This window comes from Bubalus kerabau, chromosome X (assembly GCF_029407905.1).
Source record: "Bubalus kerabau isolate K-KA32 ecotype Philippines breed swamp buffalo chromosome X, PCC_UOA_SB_1v2, whole genome shotgun sequence".
Taxonomy (NCBI): domain Eukaryota; kingdom Metazoa; phylum Chordata; class Mammalia; order Artiodactyla; family Bovidae; genus Bubalus; species Bubalus kerabau.
Window position 1 is genome coordinate 81,898,111 of NC_073647.1, and position 24,723 is coordinate 81,922,833.

At 34.6% G+C, this 24,723-nt stretch overlaps 1 protein-coding gene across 12 annotated transcripts in view; it reads right to left on the reverse strand.

Annotated features, from left to right (window-relative positions):
- The window catches only part of LOC129640338 (uncharacterized), a 478,862-nt gene that overhangs the window by 348,331 nt on the left and 105,808 nt on the right, over positions 1 to 24,723 (reverse strand). For 10 of the 12 annotated variants that reach the window (XR_008708748.1, XM_055565608.1, XM_055565611.1 and 7 more), the window contains 2 exons: positions 21,355 to 21,554; positions 16,699 to 16,786 (listed from right to left, as the gene is read on the reverse strand). Coding sequence is in view for 9 of the 12 variants with exons in the window: in XM_055565608.1 (XP_055421583.1) it covers positions 16,699 to 16,786; positions 21,355 to 21,554 (288 nt within the window). In the remaining 3 variants the exon portion in view is untranslated. Of the gene's footprint in view, positions 1 to 5,513; positions 5,850 to 16,698; positions 16,787 to 21,354; positions 21,555 to 24,723 lie in introns of those variants that run through there. The other 2 variants (XM_055565616.1, XM_055565614.1) reach the window with 1 other exon arrangement.

A 24,723-nucleotide genomic window follows, 5' to 3' on the forward strand; every position in this document is an offset into this window, starting at 1 on the left:
GTGGTGTTGGAGAAGACTCTCAAGAGTCCCTTGGACTGCAAGGAGATCTAACCAGTCCATTCTAAAGGAGATCTGTCCTAGGTGTTTATAAGAAGGACTGATGCTAAAGCTGAAACTCCAACACTTTGGCCACCTCATGCGAAGAGTTGACTCATTGGAAAAGACTCTAATGCTGAGAGGGATTGGGGGCAGGAGGAGAAGGGGATGACAGAGGATGAGATGTCTGGATGGCATCACCAACTCGATGGACGTGAGTCTGAGTGAACTCCGGGAGTTGGTGATGGACAGGGAGGCCTGGCATGCTGCAATTCATGGGTTCACAAAGAGTCAGACATGACTGAGCAACTGAACTGAACTGATAGTATTTATATATATGTATATCGCATTTAAGAAATAGGCAGAAGACCTGAATAGACATTTTTTCCAAAGAAGACAATGAAAAGGTGATCAACAATATAATCATCAGGGAAGCAAAAGTCAAAACCTCAATGAAATATTTATGAAATATTATCTCACCCCTGTTAGGATGACTACTATCAAAAAAAAAAAAAAAAAAAAAAAAACAAGAGATAACAAGTTTTGGTGAGGATGTGGAGAAATGGGAAACTTTGCACATTATTGGTGAGAATGTAAGCTGGTACAGCCAGTATGAAACACATTATGGAGGTTCCTCACAAAATAAAAACAGAACAACCATGTGATCTAGCAACCTCACTTTTGAGCATATATCCAAAGGAAATGAAATCAGTATCTCAAAGAGATATCTTTATTCCCATGCATTGCAACATTACTCACAAAAGTCAAGGTATAGAAACAATCTAAATGTCATTCAAAAATGAACAGATTAAAAATATTAACAGATACACAGAGGAATATTATTCAGTCTTACAAACTAAGGAAATTCTGTCATTGTTGACAATATGGATTAAACTGGAATTGCTAAGTGAAATAAGTCAGAGAGAAAGACAGATATTGCATGGTATCACTTCTAAGTGGAATCTAAAAATGGGAAAACATTTTGAGCTCAGAAACAGAGAGGAGAAAAATGTTTTCCAGGGTTTGTGGGCTAGAGGAAACAGGGAGATTTTGGCAAAAGGGTAAACTATTTCAGATATAAGATGTATATATAAGGTCTGAAGGTCTAGTATATAGCATGGTTAACATGGTTGATAAAACTGTATTGCATACTTGAAATTTCCTATGAAACTAGAAATTAAATGCTCTCACAAAACAAAAAGATGAATATGTGATGAGATGTTTTGCTAATTAAATCAACTGTGGGAGTTCTTTTACAAAGTATACACATATCAGGTCATCACATTGTATGCTCTAAGCATCTTACAATTTAACCTGTTAATTATATTTAAAAAATGATTTTAAAAATGCCATCCTTCTGACTTTATTATGCATCATAGAAACATACATAGGTCTTCCTACTTCAAAAATATTTCCAATCAATAAATTGAAATTCCAACTAAAAAACACTAGAAAATAACAGCAAAATAAAACTAACAATACACTAACAATGAAAAATCAGAAAGTGAAATTAAGGAAATTATCCCACTCACCATTGCAACAAAAAGAATAAAATACTTAGGAATAAACTTACGTAAAGAGACAGAATATTTGTAGGCAAGAAGGCAAAGTGGTTGTTTCAGGAGGACCTACAAATACCTGAGAAGAAAAAAGAAGCAAAAGGCAAAGGAGAAACGGAAAGATATACTCAATGGAATACAGAGTTCCAGAGAATAGCAAGGAGAGATAAGAAAGGCTTCTTAAGTGAACAATGAGAAGAAATAGAGGAAAAAGATACAAAGGGAAAGACTAGAAATCTCTTCAAGAAAACTGGAGATACCAAGGGAATATTTCATGTAAAGACAGGCACAATAAAGGACAGAACAGCAAAGACCTAACAGAAGCAGAAAAGATTAAGAAGAGGTAGCAAGAATATACAGAAGAACTGCACGAAAAAGTTCTTAATGACCTGGATAACCATGATGCTGTGGTCACTCACCTAGAGCCAGACATACTGGAGTGTGAGGTCAAGTGGGCCTTAGGAAGCATTACTATGAACAAAGCTAGTAGAAGTGATGGAATTCCAGCTGAGCTGTTTAAAATCCTAAAAAATGATGATGTTAAAGTGTTACACTCAATATGCCAGCAAATTTGGAAAACACAGCAGTGGCCACAGGACTGTAAAAGGTCAGTTTTTGACCAATCCCAAAGTAGGGCAATGCAAAAGACTGTTCAAACTACCGAACAACTGCAATCATTTCACATGCTAGCAAAGTAAAAAAAAAAAAAAAAAAAAAAATCCTAAGAGCTAGGCTTCAGCAGTATGTAAACTGAGAACTTCCTGATGTACAAGCTGGATTTAGAAAAGGCAGAGGAATTATTGAGGAAATTGCCAATACCCTGTGGATCATAGAGAAAACAAGGAAATTCCAGAAAAACATCTACCTCTGCTTCAATGACTACACTAAAGCCTTTGCCTGTGTAGAACACAACAAATGGAAATTCTTAAAAGAGATATGAATACCAGACCGCCTTACCTGTCTCCTGAGAAATCTGTATGCAGGACAAGAAGAAACAGTTAGAATTAGATGTGCAACAATGGACTGGTTTAAAATTGGGAAAGGAGTATATCAAGGCTGTCTATTGTCACCTTGCTTATTTTAGTTATATACAGAGTACATCATGAAAAATGTCCAGCTGAATGAATTACAAGCTGGAATCAATATTTCCAGGAGAAATATCAACAACCTCAGATATACAGATGACACCACCCTTATGACAGAAAGTGAATAGGAACCAAAGAGCCTCTTGATGAGGATGAAACAGGAGAGTGAAAAATCTGGCTTAAAACTCAATATTCAAAAAATGAATATCATGGCATCCAGTCCCATCATTTCATGGCAAACAGAAGGGGAAAAAGTGGAAACAGTGGAGATTTTATTTTCTTGGTCTCCAAAATCACTGTGGATGGTGACTGTAGCCATGAAATTAAAAGAAGATTGTTCCTTGGAAGAAAAGCTATGACAAACTTAGACAGCATATTAAAAAGCAGAAACATCACTTAGCCGAAAAGGTTGGCATAGTCAAAGTTATAGTTTTTCCATTAGTCATGTATGGATGTGAGAGTTGGAAATAAATAAGGGAAAGCTGAGTACTGAAGAAATGATGATTTTGAATTGTGGTGCTGGAGAAGACTTTTGAGAGTCTCCTGGGCTGCAAGGAGATCAAACCAATCAACCCTAAAGAAAACCAACCCTGAATATTTATTTCAAGGACTGATGCTGAAGTTCCAATACTTTGCCTACCTGATGTGAAGAGCTGACTCACTGGGGAAAAAAAAAAAAAAAACTGATGCTGGGAAAGATCAAGGGCAGGAGGAGAAGGGAGCGACAGAGGATTAGATGTTTGGATAGCATCACCTACTCAATGGACATGAATTTGAGCAAACTCTGAGAGATAGTGAAGGACAGGGAAGCCTGATGTGCTACAATCCATAGGGTCTCAAAGATTCAGAAATGACTTAGTGACTGAACAACAATAAATAGGACAGAACTACTGATGCATGGTACAGCATGTATGAACCTTGAAAAAAACTTATCCTAACTGAAAATAGCCATTTACATAAGACTAAATAAATGACTTCATTTATGTGAAATGTGTACAATAGAATAATATATATAGATTAAAAAGTAGTTTAGTGGTTGTCTAGGCCTAGGTGTGGTGTGTTCTAGGTGTGGTCATGATGGTGGTGGTTGATGGGGAGATGGGCAGTGAATGATAATGCGGACTGTGTATTTTGAGGGATGGTAAAAATGTTCTAAAATCAATTGTGATTATAAGAAATTTGAATCTCCAAAAAGGCATTTGTTCTTCTATTTATATTCATATACTGTATGGCATATAAACTTTATTTCAATGAATCTGTTTTTTAAAAAGAAATTTCCATATTGAAAACAATATTCGAAAATAGTTTAAAGAATTTTTTGTGAGGGAACCCAATTCTTTTCCAACTAGGCAACTCTGAACACTTATTATATGATAACAATTACTTTTATTTTTTTAATTTAAATTTATTTATTTTAATTAGAGGCTAATTACTTTACAATATTGTATTGGTTTTGCCATACATCAACATGAATCCGCCACAGGTGTACACGTTTTCCCCATCCTGAATTCCCCTCCCTCCCCATACCATCCCTCTGGGTAATCCCAGTGCACCAGCCCCAAGCTTCCTGTATCCTGCATCTAACCTGGACTGGCGATTCGTTTCTTATATGATATTATACATATTTCAATGCCATTCTCCCAAACAATCCCCCCCTCCCTCTCCCACAGAGTCCAAAAGACTGTTCTATACATCTGTATCTCTTTTGCTATCTCACATACAGGGTTATCGTTACCATCTTTCTAAAGTCCACATATATGCGTTAGTATACTGTATTGGTGTTTTTCTTTCTGGCTTACTTCACTCTGTATAATCGGCTCCAGTTTCATCCACCTCATTAGAACTGATTCAAATGAATTCTTTTTAATGGCTGAGTAATACTCCATTAACAATTACTTTTAAAACACTTGAAAATTTGTAAAGTTCTTTGCTGCCTTCGAATACAAAAATAATTTAGTCTTCTTATTTTAATTAATGAATAAGATGTAAAAGTTAGCACTGGAATATGATGTTAATCATTAAAAATGACAACAATTTACCACACAGATTAAAATGATGATCCTAACAAAACTTATTTAACTCTTTTATTCTCTTCTGTCTCTTCTCCTTCTTCATCAATGAAAAGGTAATTTGAAAGCACAATAAATCAGAATGTATCAGTGTTACAACTGCAAAGCATACTCAGCATTTTTATGATGGAAGTTATTACATACAGAATAATATTCCCTATAACATTCCTTGAAGAAGAAAGAGACAAAGCTGTCTGAAAAACTATCATGATCTCAATCAACTATTCAATGACATCCATCATATTCAGAACAAAAATCTAAAAATAAATTTATACGTTTTAAGAAAAAAATCAAATTAGATTTGACAGACAGGGTGTCTGAAGAACTATGGACAGAGGTTCATGACACTGTACAGGAGGCAGTGATCATGACAATCCCCAAGAAAAAGAAGTGCAAAAAGGCAAATGGCTATCTGTGGAGGCCTTACAAAAAGGTGAAAAAAGAAGAGAAGCTAAAGGCAAAGGAGAAAAGGAAAGATATATCCATCTGAATGCAGAGTTCCAAAGTATAGCAAGGAAAGATAACAAAGCCTTCCTAAGTGATCAGTGTAAAGAAATAGAGGAAAACAATAGAATTGGAAAGACTAGAGATCTCTTCAAGAAAATTAGAAATATCAAGGGAACATTTCATGCAAAGATGGGAACAATAAAGTACAGAAATGGTATAGACCTAACAGAAGCAGAAGATATTAAGAAGTGTACACAGAAGAACTATACAAAAAAGATCTTCATGACCCACATAAGCACAATGGTATGATCACTCACCTTGAGCCAGACATCCTGGAATGCGAAGTCAAGTGGGCCTTAGGAAGCATTACTACGAACAAAGCTAGTGGAGGTGATGGAACTCCAGTTGAACTATTTCAAATCCTCAAAGATGATGCTGTTGAAAGTGCTGCACTCAATATGCCAGCAAATTTGGAAAATGCAGCAGTGGCCACAGGACTGAAAGAGGTCAGTTTTCATTCCAATCCCAAAGAAAGGCAATGCCAAAGTATTTTCAAACTACTGCAAAATTATACTCATCTCACACGCTAGCAAAGTAATGCTCAAAATTCTCCAAGTACATGGACAGAGAATTTCCCATTGTTCAAGTTGCATCTAGAAAAGACAGAGGAACCAGATATCAAATTCCCAACATTGGTTGGATCACAGAAAAAGCAAGAGAGTTCCAGAAAAACATCTACTTCTGCTTTATTGACTATGCCAAAGCCTGTGACTATATGGATCACAAAAAACTGTGGAAAATTCTTCAAGAGATGGGATTCCAGACGACTTTACCTGTCTCCTAAGAAATCTGTATGCAGGTCAAGAAGCAACAGTTAGAACTGGACATGAAACAACAAATTGGTTCCAAATTGGGAAAGGAGTACATCAAGGCTGCATATTGTCACCCTGCTTATTTAACTTATATGCAGAGTACATCATGTGAAATGGCAGGCTGGATGACACACAATCTGGAATCAAGATTGTGGGAGAAATACCAATACCCTCAGATATGCAGATCAAAGCAACCTCATGACAGAAAGCAAAGAGGAACTAAAGAGTCTCTTGATTAAAGTGAGAGGAGAGTGAAAAAGCTGGCTTAAAACTCAACATTCAAAAGACTAAGATAATGGTATCCAGTCACATCACTTCATGGCAAATAGATGGGCAATAATGGAAACAGTGGCAGATTTTATTTTCTTGGGCTCCAAATCACTGTGGATGGTGACTGAAGCCATGAAATTAAAAGACACATGCTTCTTGGAAGAAAAGTTATGACAAACATATACAGCATATTATAAAGCAGACAACTTTGTTGACAGCTATCCATCTAGTTAAAACTATGGTTTTGCCAGTAGTCATGTATGGATGTGAGAGTTGGACCATAAAGAAAGCTGAGTGCCAAAGAATTGATGTTTTGAACTGTGGTGCTGGAGAAGCACCACTTTGAACTGTGGTGCTGGAGAAGGATATGAGAAGTGTTTCTGCAGTGCAAATTATTTTCTATTTCTTGATCTGAGTGATGGTTTTATGTGTCCTCACTTTGTGATAATTCATTTATCAGTATAATTAGGATTTTTGAGCTTTATGCACGTAACCTGTATTTTAATGAAACTTGTATTAAAAGAGTTTGCATGTGTGTTCCTCAAAATACTCCATGTATCTATTTGGAAATAATTAACCCTTACATAATCCCTAAGAAGGACATTCCTATAAAGAAGTTTATTATATGCTAGCTTGCCAGAGTACATGAAATCCCAATATTGGTATACATTTTGTGGGGACTCTGACCTCTGATTTTGCTTGGATTTCATGATATGGAAATATAAACATTTACTTTGATATTATTTTTGACACTGATTTTGAAAGAAATTTTTTCTTTAAATAGTCATTAAAATGTTTGACTGTATAGTTTTAAACTGATAATCATGTTCTTTAAAAAATATATAATTTGTAGAAATTTTCCATACCTAGGAGACACACCAGAAAACATTTGCTTTTCATAGATAGTCTAACTTTTAATGACCACTCATGTTCACAAAACTGAAAGTACTGAATTTTTTTTTTCTTCAGTTCAATTCAGTTGCTCAGTCGTGTCTGACTCTGTGACCCCATGGACTACAGCAAGCTAGGCTTCCCTGTCCATCAACAACCCCTGGAGCTTGCTCAAACTAATGTCCATTGAGTCTGTGATGCCATTCAACCCTCTTGTCCTCTGTTTTCCCCTTCTCCTCCTGCCTTCAATCTTTCCCAGCATCAGGGTCTTTTCCAGTGAGTCAGTTCTTTGTATCAGGTGGCCAAACTATTGGAACTTCAGCATCAGGCCTTCCAATGAATATTCAGGACTAACTAGTTTGATCTCCTTGCAGTCCATGGGACTCTCAAATATCTTCTCCAACACCACAGCTCAAATGCTTGAGTTATTCAATGCTCAACTACCTTTATAGTTCAACTCTAACATCCATACTACTGACTACTGGAAAAAACATAGCTTTGAGTAGACAGATCTTTGTCAACAAAGTAATGTCTCTGCTTTATAATATCCTCTCTATGTTTGTCATAGCTTTTCTTTAAAGGAGCAAGCTTCTTTTAATTTCATGGCAGCAGAAACCATCTGTAGTGATTTTGGAGGCCATGAAAATAAAGTGTGCTTCCACTGTTTACCCATCTATTTGCCATGAAGTGTTGGGACAAGATGCCATGATCTTAGTTTTAAGAATGTTGAGTTTTAAGCCACCTTTCACTTTCCTCTTTCACTTTAATCAAGAGGCTCTTTAGTTCCTCTTCACTTTCAGCCATAAGTTAGGTGTCATCTGCATATCTGAGGTTATTGATATTTCTCCCGGCAATCTTGATTCAAGCTTGTGCTTCATCCTTTCTGGTATTTCACATGATGTACTCTGCATAGAAGTTAAATAAGCAGGGTGACAATGTGCAGCCTTGACATACTCCTTTCCCAATTTGGAACGAGTCCATTGTTCCATGTCTGGTTCTAAGTGTTGCTTCTTGGCCTGCATACAGTTTTATCAGGAGTCAGGTAAGGTGGTCTGGTATTCCCGTCTCTTTAAGAATTTTCCACAGTTTGTTGTGATCCACACTGGCAAAGGCTTTAGTGTAGTCAATGAAACAGAAGTAGATGCTTTTCTCAAATTTTCTTGCCTTTTCTATGATCCAGCGGATGTTTGCAGTTTGATATCTGCTTCTTCTGCCTTTTCTAAATCCAGCTTGAATTTCTGGAAATTCTCAGTTCATATACTATTGAAGCCTCACTTGGAAAATTTTGAGCATTACTTTGCTAGCATGTGAAATGAGCACAATTGTGTGGTAGTTTGAACATTTTTTGGCATTGCCTTTCTCTGGGATTGGAATGAAAACTGACCTTTTTCAGTCCTATAGCTGTTGCTGGGTTTTCCAAATTTGCTGGCATATTGAGTGAAGTACTTTATCATCATTATCTTTCAGGATTTGAAATAGCTCAACTGGAATTCCATCACCTCCACTAGCTTTGTTTGTAGTGATGCTTCCTAATGCCCACTTGACTTTGGACTGTAGGATGCTTGGCTCTAGGTGTGATCGATTATACCACCCAAACAGTATATGAGAACTTTTTGCTCCACATTCTCCATAGCACTTAGTATTATACGTCTTGTAACATTAATCTTTCTTGGGAGTGTTGTGGTATCATCTGCATGGTTTTGATTTGCATTTTCCCTGATTAAGACTGAAACCCTTTTCACATTTTTTTTTCTTTTTTGCTATTTCTGTATTTCCTTTTCTGAAGTGCCCATTCAAGGCTTTTCCCACTTTCTCATTAAGTTATCTTTTCTTATTGCTTTGTAAGAATTCTTTGTAAATTCAAATTTTAAATATTTCTTTGTTACATCTATTATAAAAAACATCTCACATTTTTTTAGCCAGTGTTTTTACTCTCTCTGTATCTTTTGTGGGCAGAAGTTCTTTTTATAAATAGAACAGAAGTCCAATTTAGTGATATTTTCTTTTATGCTTAGTACTTTTTGTATATTGTTTGAGTTGTTGAACTACCATAAAATGTTACCGTTGATGTTTAGATTTACAGTCCGATTAGGGTTACTAACGCAAACCCTAATGCTGATTTTTTACTATGGTGTGAGTTAGAAATTTTTATCACTGCAGATGGTCATTGCAGCAATGAAATTAAAAGACGCTTACTCCTTGGAAGGAAAGTTACGACCAACCTAGATAGCATATTGAAAAGCAGAGACATTACTTTGCCAACAAAGGCCCATCAAGTCAAGGCTATGGTTTTTCCAGTGGTCATGTATGGGTGTGAGAGTTAGACTGTGAAGAAAGCTGAGCACTGAAGAATTGATGCGTTTGAACTGTGGTGTTGGAGAAGACTCTCGGGAGTCCCTTGGACTGCAAGGAGATCCAACCAGTCCATTCTAAAGGAGATCAGTCCTGGGTGTTCACTGGAAGGACTGGTGCTGAAGCTGAAACTCCAATACTTTGGCCACCTCATGCGAAGAGTTGACTCATTGGAAAAGACTGTAATGCTGGGAGGGATTGGGGGCAGGAGGAGAAGGGGATGACAGAGGATGAGATGTCTGGATGGCATCACCAACTCGATGGACGTGACTTTGGGTAAACTCCGCGAGTTGGTGATGGACAGGGAGGCCTGGCGTGCTGCGATTCATGGGGTCACAAAGAGACACAACTGAGCGACTGAACTGAACTGAGTTAGAAATCAAGAGACAATTATCACCCCACATCTCCTAAGTGCATGTAATAATAAATTAAGTATCCATGTAAGTGTCAGGTGTTTCTAAATCCTCTTAAGCTTCATTGGTCTGTGTGCCTGTCTTTTGCCAATATGGAACTGTCTTAATGGAGATATATAACATGCCTTGATATGCAGTAGTATAAGTCTACCAACTTCTTCAAAATTAACTTAGGTTTTACTGGTTTCTTGAATTTTATACAAATTTTAGAATCAGCTTGTCAATCTGTACAGAAAAATCCTATTTGTATTTTGATTTTAATTTAATTTAATCTATAAATCATTCTGAAGAGAACCAACGTCTTTAACATACTAAATCTTCCGATCTACAAACGTGAGACAGTTCTTTATTCATTAAGGCCTTCTCTAATTTCTCTCATAATATTTTTATACTTTTCAATAAGGAGATTTTTCATGTATTCTGTATATTCTTCCTAGGTATTTTATGTTTTCCATGCTATTGAAAATGACATATTGTCATTTTTATTTCATCTCTAAATATTTGAAGTTAGTATATAGAAGTAAAACTGATTATATTAATAGTATTTTGCCTTTCAGCAATATTGCTGAATTCACTGATGAATTCTAATATCTAACCTTCAGAATAATTTGAATTTTCCAAGTACAGAATTCTGTCATGAAGGACAATGACAGATTCATTTCTTCCTTTCCCACACTTAAACATTTCCTTTTCTTTTCCAGTCCTATTGCATACTCTTGGCCCTTGAATACGTTGTAGAATAAAAATGCTAATAGTGGACATATTTGTACCATCACTGATTTCACAGAAGAAGGTTTACAATATTTTATCATTAAGAATTATATCTGCCTTACTTTATTTGTAGATTGTTGCTGTTCATTCAGTAAGTCATGGCCAATTCTTTGTGACCCCATGGGCTACAGCATGCCAGGCTTCTCTGTCCTCCACTATCTCCCAGAGTTTGCTCAGTTTCCATTGAATTGGTGATGCTATCCAACCATCTCATCCTCTTCCACCCCCTTCTCCTGCCCTCAATCTTTCCCAGCATCAGGGTCTTTTACAATGAGTTGGCCCTTCACATCAGGTGGCCAAAGTATTGGCACTTCAGCATGAGTCCTTCTAATGAGTATTCAGGGTTGATTTTCTTTAGGATTGACTGGTTTGATCTACCTGCAGTCCAAGAGATTCTCAAGAGTCTTGTCTAGCACCATAATTCAAAAGCTCAATTCTTCGGCTCTCAGTCTTCTTTATGGTACAACTCTCACATCTGTACATGACTACTGGAAAAATCGTAACTTTGACTATACCAGTTTTGACCATACGGACCTTTTTCAGCAAACTGATATCTCTGTATTTGTATTTACAGGTATTTTTATTTGTATTTGTAGATAAATTTTATAACATAGGAAATTGCCATTTATTCTAAGTTTACTAAGACTTTTTATCTTGAATAGATAATGAATTTTACTCAGTGCTTTCTCTGTATCTTTTCAGGTGTCTTTATCCTATGTCACCACTACTCTTCTGCTCTGGTTAATTCCATTGATTGGTTTTCAAATGTTCAACTTACCTTGCATTCCTGGAATAATGCTAATGTGTCTGTGATATATTATAATCTTTATGCATCACTGGACTCAATTTGCTATTTTTTGAGATTGCTATTTCTTATTTTATGTAACAGACATTTTCTTTCTTGTGATTTCCTTATAAAATTTGGTAATAAGGTTTCAATGGCCTCAGAACATTAGTTGGAAAGTGTTCTTACTCTGTTTTGTTATCTGGCATAGTTTGAATAGGGTTAGTGCTATTTCACTCTTAAATGTTTTGAGGAATTCACATATGAAGTTATCTAGACAAGAGTATTTTTCTGGAAAGGTTTATAACTATGGATTCAATTTATTTAATACAATGTTTATTAAACCTTCATATATATATATATATATATATATATATTTAAAATTCAGACAGTGATTCAGTAGGTTAGTGTGAGACTCAGGTCTGCCATCTTAACAAGATTGGGGTGATAACAATGTTGCTGGTGCATGGATGACAATTAATTGGTAAGATTTTATTGTATGTGACAATTGCTGTTTCTTTTTATGTCAATTTCCATTATTTTTTCTAGGAATTTTTCTACTCTGTGTACATTGTCAAATTTTCAACATAAATGATATAAAAGTATTATGTATTACTTTACATAGGTAGAATTTCTAGTACTCTCTCCTTTTCATTACTAATATTTTGTATGTCAGGCTTTAAAAAACTTCATAATTTATCACCTCCACTTTCAACTAATAAATTTTGAGAGTTTTAGCTTACTGCTTTCTTTTTTTTTTTTTTGCAATTTTTTCCCAACTTTATTGAGATATAATTGACACATAAAAATCTTATCTATTTAAATGTACAATATGATGATTTTATATATGTAAATATTACTGCTTGCTTTCTATCTCATTAACTTCTGTATTTACTTTCAATATGTTTGTTCTGTATATATTGATTTTGGATTTAATTTGATTTTCTTTTTTTTAATGGCTTTCTTGTAATAGCTTCGTGAGATGAATGCTTAAATTATAGACTTTCAGCTCTTTTCCCTTTTTATTAAATACATCAAAAGGTATGACTCTTTCTTAAATACAACATAAACTGCACGTCACAAGTTCGCTATGTCGTGTCTTCATTACCATTCCATTCAAAATCTTAAAATTCTCAATGTGTTTTCTTCTTGCCTTCTTTTTCCCTAGCTTTGTTGAGGTCTAATTGATAAATAAAATGTAATATATTTAAAAGTGAATGTGAACACCACTCAGTCGTGTCCTACTCTTTGCAACCCCATGGACTGTACAGTCCATAGAATTCTCCAGGCCAGAATATTGCAGTGGGTAACCCTTCCCTTCTCCAGGGTATCTTCCCAATTCAAAGATTGAACCCCGGTCTCCCGCATTGCAGGCAGAGTCTTGACCAGCTGAGCCACCAGGATATTTAAAGCATACACATAATGATTTGATATATGTATATACTAGAAAGCATTACCATGATCAAGTAATTTAACTTATCTATAATTTCATACAGTTATATTTTTTTATGAGAATGCTTAAGTTCTGCTCTCTTTGCAAATTTTAATTATACAATAAAATATTAGTTTACAATGACTCTTGCTCTAGAATTTAGTTCAAATACATGGATGTACAAATATATATATGTATATATAATTGTATGTAATATATATGTATATATAATATGTATGTACATACATATACTAATACATATGTATACTAATTACACATAACCTAACAGAAGCAGAAGATATTAAGAAGAGGTGGCAAGAATACACAGAAGAACTATACAAAAAAGATCTTCATGACCCCACATAACCACAATGGTGTGATCACTCACCTAGAGCCAGATATCCTGGAATGCAAAATCAAGTGGGCCTTAGGCAGCATCACTACAAAAAATGTTAGTGGAGGTGCAGGAATTCTAGATGAGCTATTTCAAATCCTCAAAGACGATGCTGTGAAAGTGCTGCACTCAATATGCCAGCAAATTTGGAAAACACAACAGTGGCCACATGACTGAAAAAGGTCAGTTTTCATTCCAATCCTAAAGAAAGGCAGTGCCAAAGAATGTTCAAACTACTGCAAAATTACATTCATCTTACATGCTAGCAAAGTAATGCATAAAATACTCCAAGCCAGGGTTCAACAGCACATGAACCATGAAATTCCAGATGTTCAAGCTGAAACGTCTAAGGAACATCTTTCCTTAGAAAAGGCAGAGAAATCAGAGATCAAATTGCCAATATCTGTTAGATCATAGAAAAAGCAAGAGAGTTCCAGAAAAACATCTACTTCTTTATTGATTATGCCAATGCCTTTGACTGTGTAGATCACAACAAACTGTGGAAAATTCTTGAAGAAATGGTAATACCATACCACCTTACCTGCCTCATGAGAAATCTGTATGCAGGTCAAAAAGCAACAGTTAGAACATGGAACAACAGACTGGTTACAAATTGGGAAAGGAGTATGTCAAGGCTGTATGTTGTCACCCTGCCTATTTAACTTATATGCAGAGTACATCATGAGAAATGGTGGAATGGATGAAGCACAAGCTGGAATCAAGACTGCCAGGAGAAATATCAATAACCTCAGATACACAGATGACACCAACCTTATGGCAGAAAGCAAAGAGGAACAAAAGAGCCTCTTAATGAAAGTGAAAGAGGAAAGTGAAAAAGCTGACTTAAGACTCAACATTCAAAAAACTAAGATCATAGCCTCTAGTCCCATCACTTCATGGCAAATAGATGGGGAAACAGTGAGAGACTTTATTTTGGGGGGCTCAAAAATCACTGCAGATGGTGACTGTGGCCATGAAATTAAAAGACACTTGCTCCTTGAAAGAAAAGCTATGACTGACCTAGACAGCATATTGAAAATCAGAGACATTACTTTGCTGACAAATATCTGTCTAGTCAAAACTAGTTTTTCCAGTAGTCATGTACGGATGTGAGAATTGGACTATAAAGAAAGCACGGTGCTGAAGAATTGATGCTTTTGAACTGTGATGTTGAAGAAAACTCTTGAGAGTCCCTTGGACTGCAAGGGAATCAAACCAGTTAATCCTAAAGGAAATAAGTCCTGAATATTCATTGGAAAGACTGATGCTGAAGCTGAAACTCCAATAGTTTGGCCACCTGATGTGAAGAACTGACTCATATGAAAAGACCCTGATGCTGGGAAAGAGTGAAGGCAGAAGGAGAAGGTGATGACAGAAGGTGAGATTGTTGGATGGCTTGCCAACTCGATAGACATGATTGAGGAAGTTCCAGGAGTTAGTGATGGATAGGAAAGTTTGGCATGCTGCGGTCCTTGGGGTCGCAAAGAGTTAAACACAAATGAGTGACTGAACTTACTGATATGCATAATTAGTATAACAAGGAACTAGGGACTAGTCCAAAGTTTTTAATATATGTTTTTATGGCATATCTTTTTCTATCCTTTGATTTTCAGTAGCCTTGTATATATGCGTCCACTTTGCCTTAACCTCTTTGATGCCCTCAAACAGAAGAGTTTATTTTGTCCATATTTTCTAATTTTTCTCAGCGGGTTGGTTGGCGTAAATAAAAAGGAATCTGAAACAACTTTTCTGAAAGCAACAGTCTAACTTTGTGGCTTTTCATAATATATACTTTCCTACTACTTTCTGCTGTAGTAAAACAAGAAATGCCAGAGACTGATCTGAGAAGAGGCCCCTTGCACCTAAAAACCCATCTGCAAATTAATGCACAAAATAGATGGACCTTCATGAGCTGCATTTTTCTTTATCTTCTCATTATACTCACCTTGAACTGAAGAAATTTCAGCGAGTCAACAGGCTTTAAATGAAGATTTTCAAAGTTATTATATCTAATGCTTAGAACAGTACCTGACAAATAATAATTGCTATATAAGTATTAGTTATTATTATTAAATATTCCCACATATAACCAGTTTTAGAACTTATTTCTGATAGAGGAATTACAATTAACAATGACACAATACCCGTGTTAATGAATACTGCTACAGGATTCCTTGGTATGTTTAATCATCATGAAATATTTATTAGAAACTCACTATGTAAAAATGATTATGTTGGAAAATCAATATAAAATAATGTAGAATAATGCTTTACCTCAAGAGAATTAAAATCAAATTCAAATACAACATATGTGTAAAAATAAACATTACTTATTTAAATATCTCAATATTCCACTAAAATTTGAGGCAAAGAATTCTCATTCATTCATGCCTCCCCCATGAAGCCTAGCACATATATCTGTACATAAGAAAAGAAAAAGTGTTGCTCAGTTGTGTTCAACTCTTTTGCAACCCCATGGACTGTGGACTGTAGCCTATCAGGCTCCTCTGTCCATGGAATTCTCCAGGAAAGAATACTGGAGTGGGTAGTTATCTCCTTCTCCAGGGGATCTTCCCAACCCAGGGATCGAACATGGGTCTCCTCCTGCATTGCAGGAAGATTCTTTGTTGTCTGAGCCACCAGGAACTGTTTCTGCATATAGCCAACCCTCAAATGATTATGGAATTAAATCAAGTTTACAATGTTAAATTCTAGGAAATATTAACTATAAAGGAATAGGGTCATCTTGATGATTGATGAATGGATGAATGGAAGTATTAAAAAATAAATGAATGAACTAGCTACAGCTTAAAAGAAGTGTTGTTTTGATAAGAAAAGAAGTCATGGTAGTAAATTAGAAGTGGAGAAAATATTATGATAAAAAGAATAAAGATAGAATCATACATGAAATATTTCAAGATAAATTAGTACAGGGATCACATAAAAGAGAAGGATAAGATAACAGATGTGTATGAACTAAGAAGGGTTGTGAATAGTAATGTAACAAGTTTAGACTATGTTCCCTGGATGATGGTGAGTGTTTGAAGATTTCTGATCAGTTTAATACTTATTTTGGAATAACACAGCAACAGTGGTAAATTCTAGTTGAATAGAAAAGAGATTTGAGTTTACCAATCCATTAGTAGCTATACAAATAGTCTACATCTATATAAATAAATATGGATCTGAATTTCAGTGTTGGCACTGGAAATGTTGAAGAAAAGATAGGTTACAGCACTACTGAAGATAAAATTACAAGATCTGATGAACAAACACATATGGAAATTGTATGGAGGACAATAAAACAACACAATATATCTTACCTGTTCAGAGAAATGTTTCAGTAATGTAATATGTTTAATGAGGTGGTTTTTCAGACTGGAAAATTCTGACATGCAATCAAATGGAGGGCTGCCAGGGAAAGATGACAACACATTCTATCAATCTCAGTTTCACTTAATGCAACAACTTTATACCATAGGAAAGTGAAAATTATAATCCACAATATGTACAGCTTTACATTATTTTGAAAGAGTGTCGAGTGTCAAGTGTCAGCTAAATTCAAAACATCACAAAGTTACATCAAAAAATAACAGAAGGCTTATATGGAAGATGATCAATGTGATATATCTATGGCCTCAATAAAGTGATAGGATGATAAGTGCACAATTTACAGTAGTTATTCCTATTTTCAAGTTACTATAGGTAGAAGGTAGAGTATGTAAGTTTTCAGTTTTATATTTTCTTTGGCTACTTTACTATACAGATGGTTATATGAAAAAGGAAAAATGAAAAGTATCAAATATTAATTAACTATGTAATCCACAAATAGATTATCTACCACTTGAAAAACAGATTGGCTGTTGGTAACTCATTTTATTTGCCACAATTGAAAAAAGATGTATTTTACTTAGGACACTATAACCAATTGAAAAGTTTTGGCTTTATTACTTTTGTCAGGCATAGCTCTTAGCCTTCTGTGGTTTGGGGAATCTGTAATCACAAGTACTAATTCGAATGAGGTGATAAAACCTAAATACTTTTGTTGGACAAAGATCACTATTACAATCTAAAAATGGAGAACAATTTTCAGAATGACATTTGTAAAATAAATTAACAAGCATTACAATGTTGAAACTATATTTGCCTTCACAAGGGAAACAAAATTTTATTTTTAAAAATTAGCAAGAAAAAGTAATTTATAACCCCTTCTCCAAATTCCTAGGAGATTGCAGTCCCCAGATTTTATATGAATGTGCTATTTTCTGGAGATATATTTCTAAAACACATAAGAACATGGGCAATGATTCAAATTTCTTCTTATAAAAAGTATATAAACGTATGTGGCAAATATAGCTGCCAGATCCATAGGATAATCTCCTTTAACTATGTCCAGGGTATGAAACATGTGAGCAAAATTTCTTAGGCAGTTTTTTTCCTTCTTAATTATTTCTGGATCAAAAAAATGAGCAAATAGGCAAGAAAATACTGAGTCACTCTCCTACCATCTCACCCTACTCTATCCCTCAATTCTCAACATGAAACATGCTCAAATTATGTTTCCTTACATGTAGAATCTTGGGTAGTTACACTTTGATAAGTAGTCTTGCATTACTACATTATGCTCCTCAATAAATTTTGTCACAAATTATATTTACATCAAAAAATAATTCACTTAAAATTTTAATGACTAATGCCAATATAAAATACAGAAGCCCTTGTAAAATGACTGAAATTTACATTTAGTAACATAAGAATTTTTAATACCCATGATTTCTATAATAAATCTTAAAATCTTTATTCTATTAGTAATAAAGTAGAACTTAAACTTAGCTATCTCATCTACATCTAAGCTTATAATGCTGGCAAAATCAACCTTTGGTACACTGTAGTTCAGTCAAAAAGTTCTTTGTTGTTCAGTAGCTAAGTCGTGTCTGACTCTTTGCATCCCCATAGACTACTGCACGCCAGGCTCCTCTGTCCTCCTCTATTTCCTGGCGTTTGCTCAAATGAAAAGTTCTAGTAACTCACAAAAAAGGCTAATACTTTTAGGAAAATATAACAAATGGTAATTGTTCATGGGGGGTCATATAAGCACACCCCCCCCTTTTTTTTTAAGATGACATCTTGATTCATCTCCTGCTGTGCGAGTGCTAAGTTGCTTCAGTCGTGTCCAACTCTTAGTGACCCTATCTATGGACTGTAGCCTGTCAAGCTCCTCTGCACATGGGATTCTCCAGGCAAGAATACTGGAGTGGGTGGCCATTTTCTCCTCCAGGGGATTTTCCCGACCCAGGGATTGAATCCGTGTCTCTGGCGTCTCCTGCATTGGAAGGTGTGTTCTTTACCACTAGTGGCACATATACACTTCAATTCTCAAAAGTACTTATTATTTCTACCACCAAGGTGACTCATCAGACTTATTTGTTTCTAATAAAGCTGAAATAAATTTTAGGCCTGAAATCATATTTTATTACATCAAGTAAATTAACAGCTTGAACCACAAATTAAGAAAAATATGATATTAAAACTAATGAAGCAACATTTACATTTTAACAGAATCTTTCCTCTGTTTTCTTTTAGAAACACAGAGATTAGGCTAATTTTAGGATAAGCTATAGAAATAACTTTTTCCCACTGACACAATTACTCAATTTCAGAAAGTAAAGAATGAACAGTTCCTCCAATTGACCCTCCAATTCCTCCAGCTAGCACAGATATTTGGTAAGGGGGACTTAATTTACTGCATAAGGAAAGCAATTAGGCTGAGCCCCAACAATTCTTAAAATCCATGTAACTCTCTGATGAGTCCCTGACACAATTTTCAAGATATCTGGACTTCCCTAGGAAGTCTAGAAAATCAAAAGCAATTAAAGTTAAGAAATTTAAAAGTATTAAGTTGTTTTGTAGCAACCATGACCAGTGCAAAGCACATTATTGTATTTTTAATGTGTTTCATTCATAATATTTTATGTATTCAAAGATAATATATGGAACGTTCAATAAGTCCTCAGCTTAGTAAAATTATCATTCAATATGAAAAACTTTTATTTAGTCCTCAAGCAAGGACTATGAACATCTGTCATGTTGTAAATTGAAGTTTAAAACCTTGAAGCAGTTGGAAAAGAAGATGCTGAGATGACCCATAAATTTGCCATATTCAAAAGCTGTTATATGAAGTCATTGGTATAATTACAGAATTTATTGAAAGAGTAATCTGACTGATTGTCTTTAGGACTACTCAATATAAAATATTGTAGGAGTAATATAACTCCCATTTAATCTTCCCTGGTTCCAGTGATGAAAGTGAAAAAAGCTCTCAAATTGGTGATGTAGTAATATTATACCAAAGAGTGCTTCTTAATACTAATACCATGATGTGAATTTTGTAATGAGACTACTTCAATCTAATGAAAATTTAATACTGTGAGTTATCAATCACCAATGAAGCAGATCATATCCACTATGGGGGTCTTTATGTTGCCACTACCTAGTCCTATAGTTTGCTATCTGCCAATTATCCTTTTCCCTATTTTCCTTAAGTTGAATTTATTCAGGATTCCATTATGTCCTTTGTCTTAGCTTGTTACAAGATAGATGTTTGTAAGGAGCTCAGAAGAGAGGAAACTGAGGAACTGATGAATGTCCTAATTTTTTTCTAATATTCAATTTGGAATTTTTTGAACAAGTATGTCAATCATTTCATCCCCTGTTTATATGAACAAAATGGGGTTGTCAATCAACTATGAATTGCAATGAAAAGAAATGATAATAAAAGAGCAAATAACAAAGAGGGAAGAAAAAAGTATCATGACTTCTCCCTCTTTTACTTCTCTGATTGATCATAAAAACATACTTCCCTCTCTTACTATCTAACTTCTCCATCTTTGGGATATAACACTTTCCAATAGAAGAAGTAAATGGCCTAGATTAAAATAAATAAATAAATATATATATATATAATGTTTCATTTGTGTGTAGAATATAGAGTTGACTAAAGTCTTTGATTAAAAATAATTAGAAAATGGAAATATTAATATACTACCTACAGATTATTATCAAAACAAGAATAAAAATCATTAGCCTTTGATTTTCATAACTCTCTCTTAGTAATACAGAGTTTTACAACCAGAACTGACTGGTTTATAAATATTTTTACTATAATTTTTATATATATATATATATATATATACACACACACACATATATATATACTTAAATATTTGCTGTTTTTTAGTTGCTAGGTAGTGACTGACTCTTTTGCAACCACATGGACTATAGCCCACCAAGCTCCTCTGTCCATGGGATTTCCCAGGTAAGAATACTGGAGTGAGTTGCCATTTCCTCCTCCAGGGCATCTTCCTGAACCAGGAGCAAACCTGTGTCTCCTGTACTTGCAGGCAAATTCTTTACCACTGAACCACAGGGGAAGCCTATACATATGTATATATATGTATATATATATGTGTGTGTGTATATATATATATATATATACACACACACATGCACATTCATATATATATATATATATATATATATATTATGCACAAACACATGCACACACACACACACACATATATATATGAAAAAACTATTTTGTCCAGATGTGATTATTTAAAACTTTTTTGTAACTGTTATGCATCCCTGAAAGACTTCAGAGAACAAGTACTCTTTCTAGCGAAGCAGTAGTTTGATCTATAAAGAAAGACCAAAATTAATCCTTTGTAAAACAAATACTTTTTCGGTAAAGTGATTTTTTTTCTGTTTAAAGTGAGATGATCAAATATTGTTTACTTAATGGGAATTATATAAATGTGTTCTTTACCCTATGGAAATATTAGAGCATAAATAAAAAGCTTTTAATGTCTTTGAAACATACTGTGGAAATAAAATCCAATTCCTACTTAAAAATTTTGAAGAGATAGAAAGAGGGGAAAATGCAACTATCTGAAAGCTTTAGATTACATATTAGGAATTACCTTTCCAGAATGTTTAGTATCATCTTGACCATATTAATCACTTCAACAGCAGCAGTAAGAATGTTATCAGGTGGTTGTTCATAAGTGCCATGTAGAGAACGTGCCCTTCTTCTTTCCGATATCATGACAAGAACACGGTCAACAGCATGCTCAAGATGTTCACTTTGTCTTCTGAATCTGGTAGGCATCTCTTTGTCATTCTGAAATTAAAGTGGGAGTTTGGGGGGAAGAAATGAGGCAGCACTTATCTAACACACTATAAATGTAGAATAGATTCAATAGCAAAACCATTTAGTCAAAGTAATGTAAGAGGTGCAAAATCAGACACTTTTGATTATTTAAATATTGTTTCTGGTAATGCTTATATAATTCATGGCAATTGTTATCTAAAGGGCATGAAAAGAATAAGATTCATCCACAGAAATACTGAGTCATGTTATTTTCAGTCAGTTCAGTTCAGTTGCTCAGTTGTCTCCGACTCTTTGTGACCCCATGAATTGCAGCATGCCAGGCCATGTTATTTTAGAATGTGACAAAAACTACTTGCCCATAATTAGGATATGTTAATTCTGGTACTGCCTTATTAGTAAGCTTACTTCATTTTCTTTTTAGAGTATAATCAACTAAGGGGAAAACTTATACTACTTTGTATTCTGGAGAGGACTGGGTATAGATCTAAGAGACAGGAAAGGGAATCCTTACATTTAATTTATCTTGGAGCCCTGTAAAATATGTGAGAGCTGGTAATTTAAACACACATGAGCTCTAAGATTATTCAGTAGTAAATACAGCACTTCAAGTAATTAGACACTTGCCCTATCTACCTATTGTCTCTGACTGAATGTGTATACATATACTCACTTTTATAAGACTTTGTTCAGAGTTTCATCAAATGGCTATCTGAAGTAACAACAGAGTTGCAATAATGGCCCCATGTAGCCTCTTCTTTAAAAAAAGTTACTCTAGCTTCCTCATTAAATGGTCAGGAAATAATCCATGATTTACTAAGTAGTGAGGACATTTAATAGAAAGGATCTCTTCCTTTTTAGTCTTTGAAATTTTGAGGTATAGGAAAATTTTGTTTAATTATGAAAGAGATAAATATATAACTATTTCTGTCCTGATTTCAATAAGATATCACATGAAAATATCATATTAATGATTTCTATAAAACCATAAAACCAAGTGCATAGCTAATCAATAATTACTTAATTCTAATGTAAAGTCTATCATGTAATATGCTCAGATGTTCAACCTTAATGTTTCACTTTAAATATGAAACAACATAAACACAGATCATCGTATAGATTTCTGATGAATAGTTTGCTTTCAGTAGTATTCACCTTCTTCAAATAAGCTTGCTTTGCATTTGTTGATTGGCAAAATACTATGTGTATTTGGCATTTTTTTAGTTTTTTCAAAGTGTTTCAGCATACGAAGAAAAAAGTAATAGAAAATTATGGCTTCTACTTTTCTTTTTTTTTTTTTTTAATAAATACTGATTCATTTATTTCAGCATGTTGTTTCAAAAGAGTACAAAAGAAAAGAGAAAAACAGGCTTATTTTTCACCTAGGTTGTCATCAGAATCAATGATTTTTAAAGAGTATCTGCCTTTCTGGACTCAATGTCCTTGTTGACAAAAATAAAGGAAGTCTAAATTTTATAAGATTTTATACATAGCAAGTCCTCCTCTATGGATTATATTTTATATACAGAAGAATGCTACCAGAGAGAAGTCTTTTTGGTATCTCTTATTTATGGTTGTCAGAATGAAAGTATCAATGCCAACATTTAAGATATAAACCTAAGCATGCTTTTACTTTCATCTTCTGCTTCCCAACCTTCTTCTGCTTTCATTGATATAATTTGAATTTTGAATATAAACTATTATCATTAATATTTTAAATATTGATATTATTCAGGTATATACTTTTACGAAGGTTTTACTTCCAGGAAGTTTTTCTAAGTCTATAATCATATTAATGAAGATTATTTTGAAAAACTGTACTAGTTTCATAGCTCATGTCTGTTCTTTTATACCACAACATGTCTGTTCTTGGATTATTTATCTTTGCTCAGCTGAAACACATCTTCCTGTAATTTTAAAGAATTAATGGGTTCAGGATGGGGAACACATGTACACCCATGAATGATTCATGACAATGTATGGCAAAACCACTACAATATTGTAAAGTAATTAGCCTCTAATTAAGATGAGCAAATTAAAAAGATAAAAATAAAAATGTAAGCCTTTAAGAATTAATGGGATTTATTTCCTGAATTTGTATTCTTAAGAATATTTTAATTTTCCAACTCCCATAAACGGTCTCCCAAAATCATACAGCTAACTATTAGTAGACCTCATCCTGGAAACAGAAGGCTGCTGATGCTCAGTGCTCCCTTTCTACTACATTATTAAATATATTTGGTCCCAGAGGGACAAGAAAAGATGGGAAAATTTTGATGCATGCCATTTGTCAGTGTGGTGAAATGGAAAGACTCTATGTTTGGTTTAAGATCAATCACTTAAATGTATTGATTTGTTTCTTGTTTCTTTTTAAAATGTGAAAATCTATCAGACATGTGTTTTCTTTCCTTTTTGGGTTTTAAATTCATTTCACAGAGAGCAAACTTTTTTTTCCAATAAGCCACAGGACTGGAAAAGGTCAGTTTTCATTCCAATCCCAAAGAAAGGCAATGCCAAAGATTGCTCAAAGTACCACACAATTTCACTCATCTCACACACTAGTAAAGTAATGCTCAAAATTCTCCAAGCCATGTTTTAGCAATACGTGAACCATGAACTTCCAGATGTTCAAGCTGGTTTTAGAAAAGGCAGAGGAACCAGAGATCAAACTGCCAACATCTGCTGGATCATCAAAAAAGCAAGAGCGTTCTAGAAAAATATCTATTTCTGCTTTATTGACTATGCCAAAGCCTTTGACTGTGTGGATCCCAATAAACTATGGAAAATTCTGAAAGAGATGGGAATACCAGACCACATGATCTGCCTCTTGAGAAACCTATATGCAGGTCAGGAAGCAACAGTTGGAACTGCATATGGAACAACAGACTGGTTCGAAATAGGAAAAGGAGTATGTCAAGGCTGTATATTGTCACCTTGCTTGTTTAACTTATATGCAGAGTACATCATGAGAAACGCTGGGCTGGAAGAAGCACAAGCTGGAATCAAGATTGCCGGGAGAAATATCAATAACCTCAGATATGCAGATGACACCACCCTTACGGCAGAAAGTGAAGAAGAACTAAAGAGCCTCTTGATGAAAGTGAAAGAGGAGAGTGAAAAAGTTCAACATTCAGAAAACTAAGATCATGCCATGCACTCCCATCTCTTCATGGCATATAGA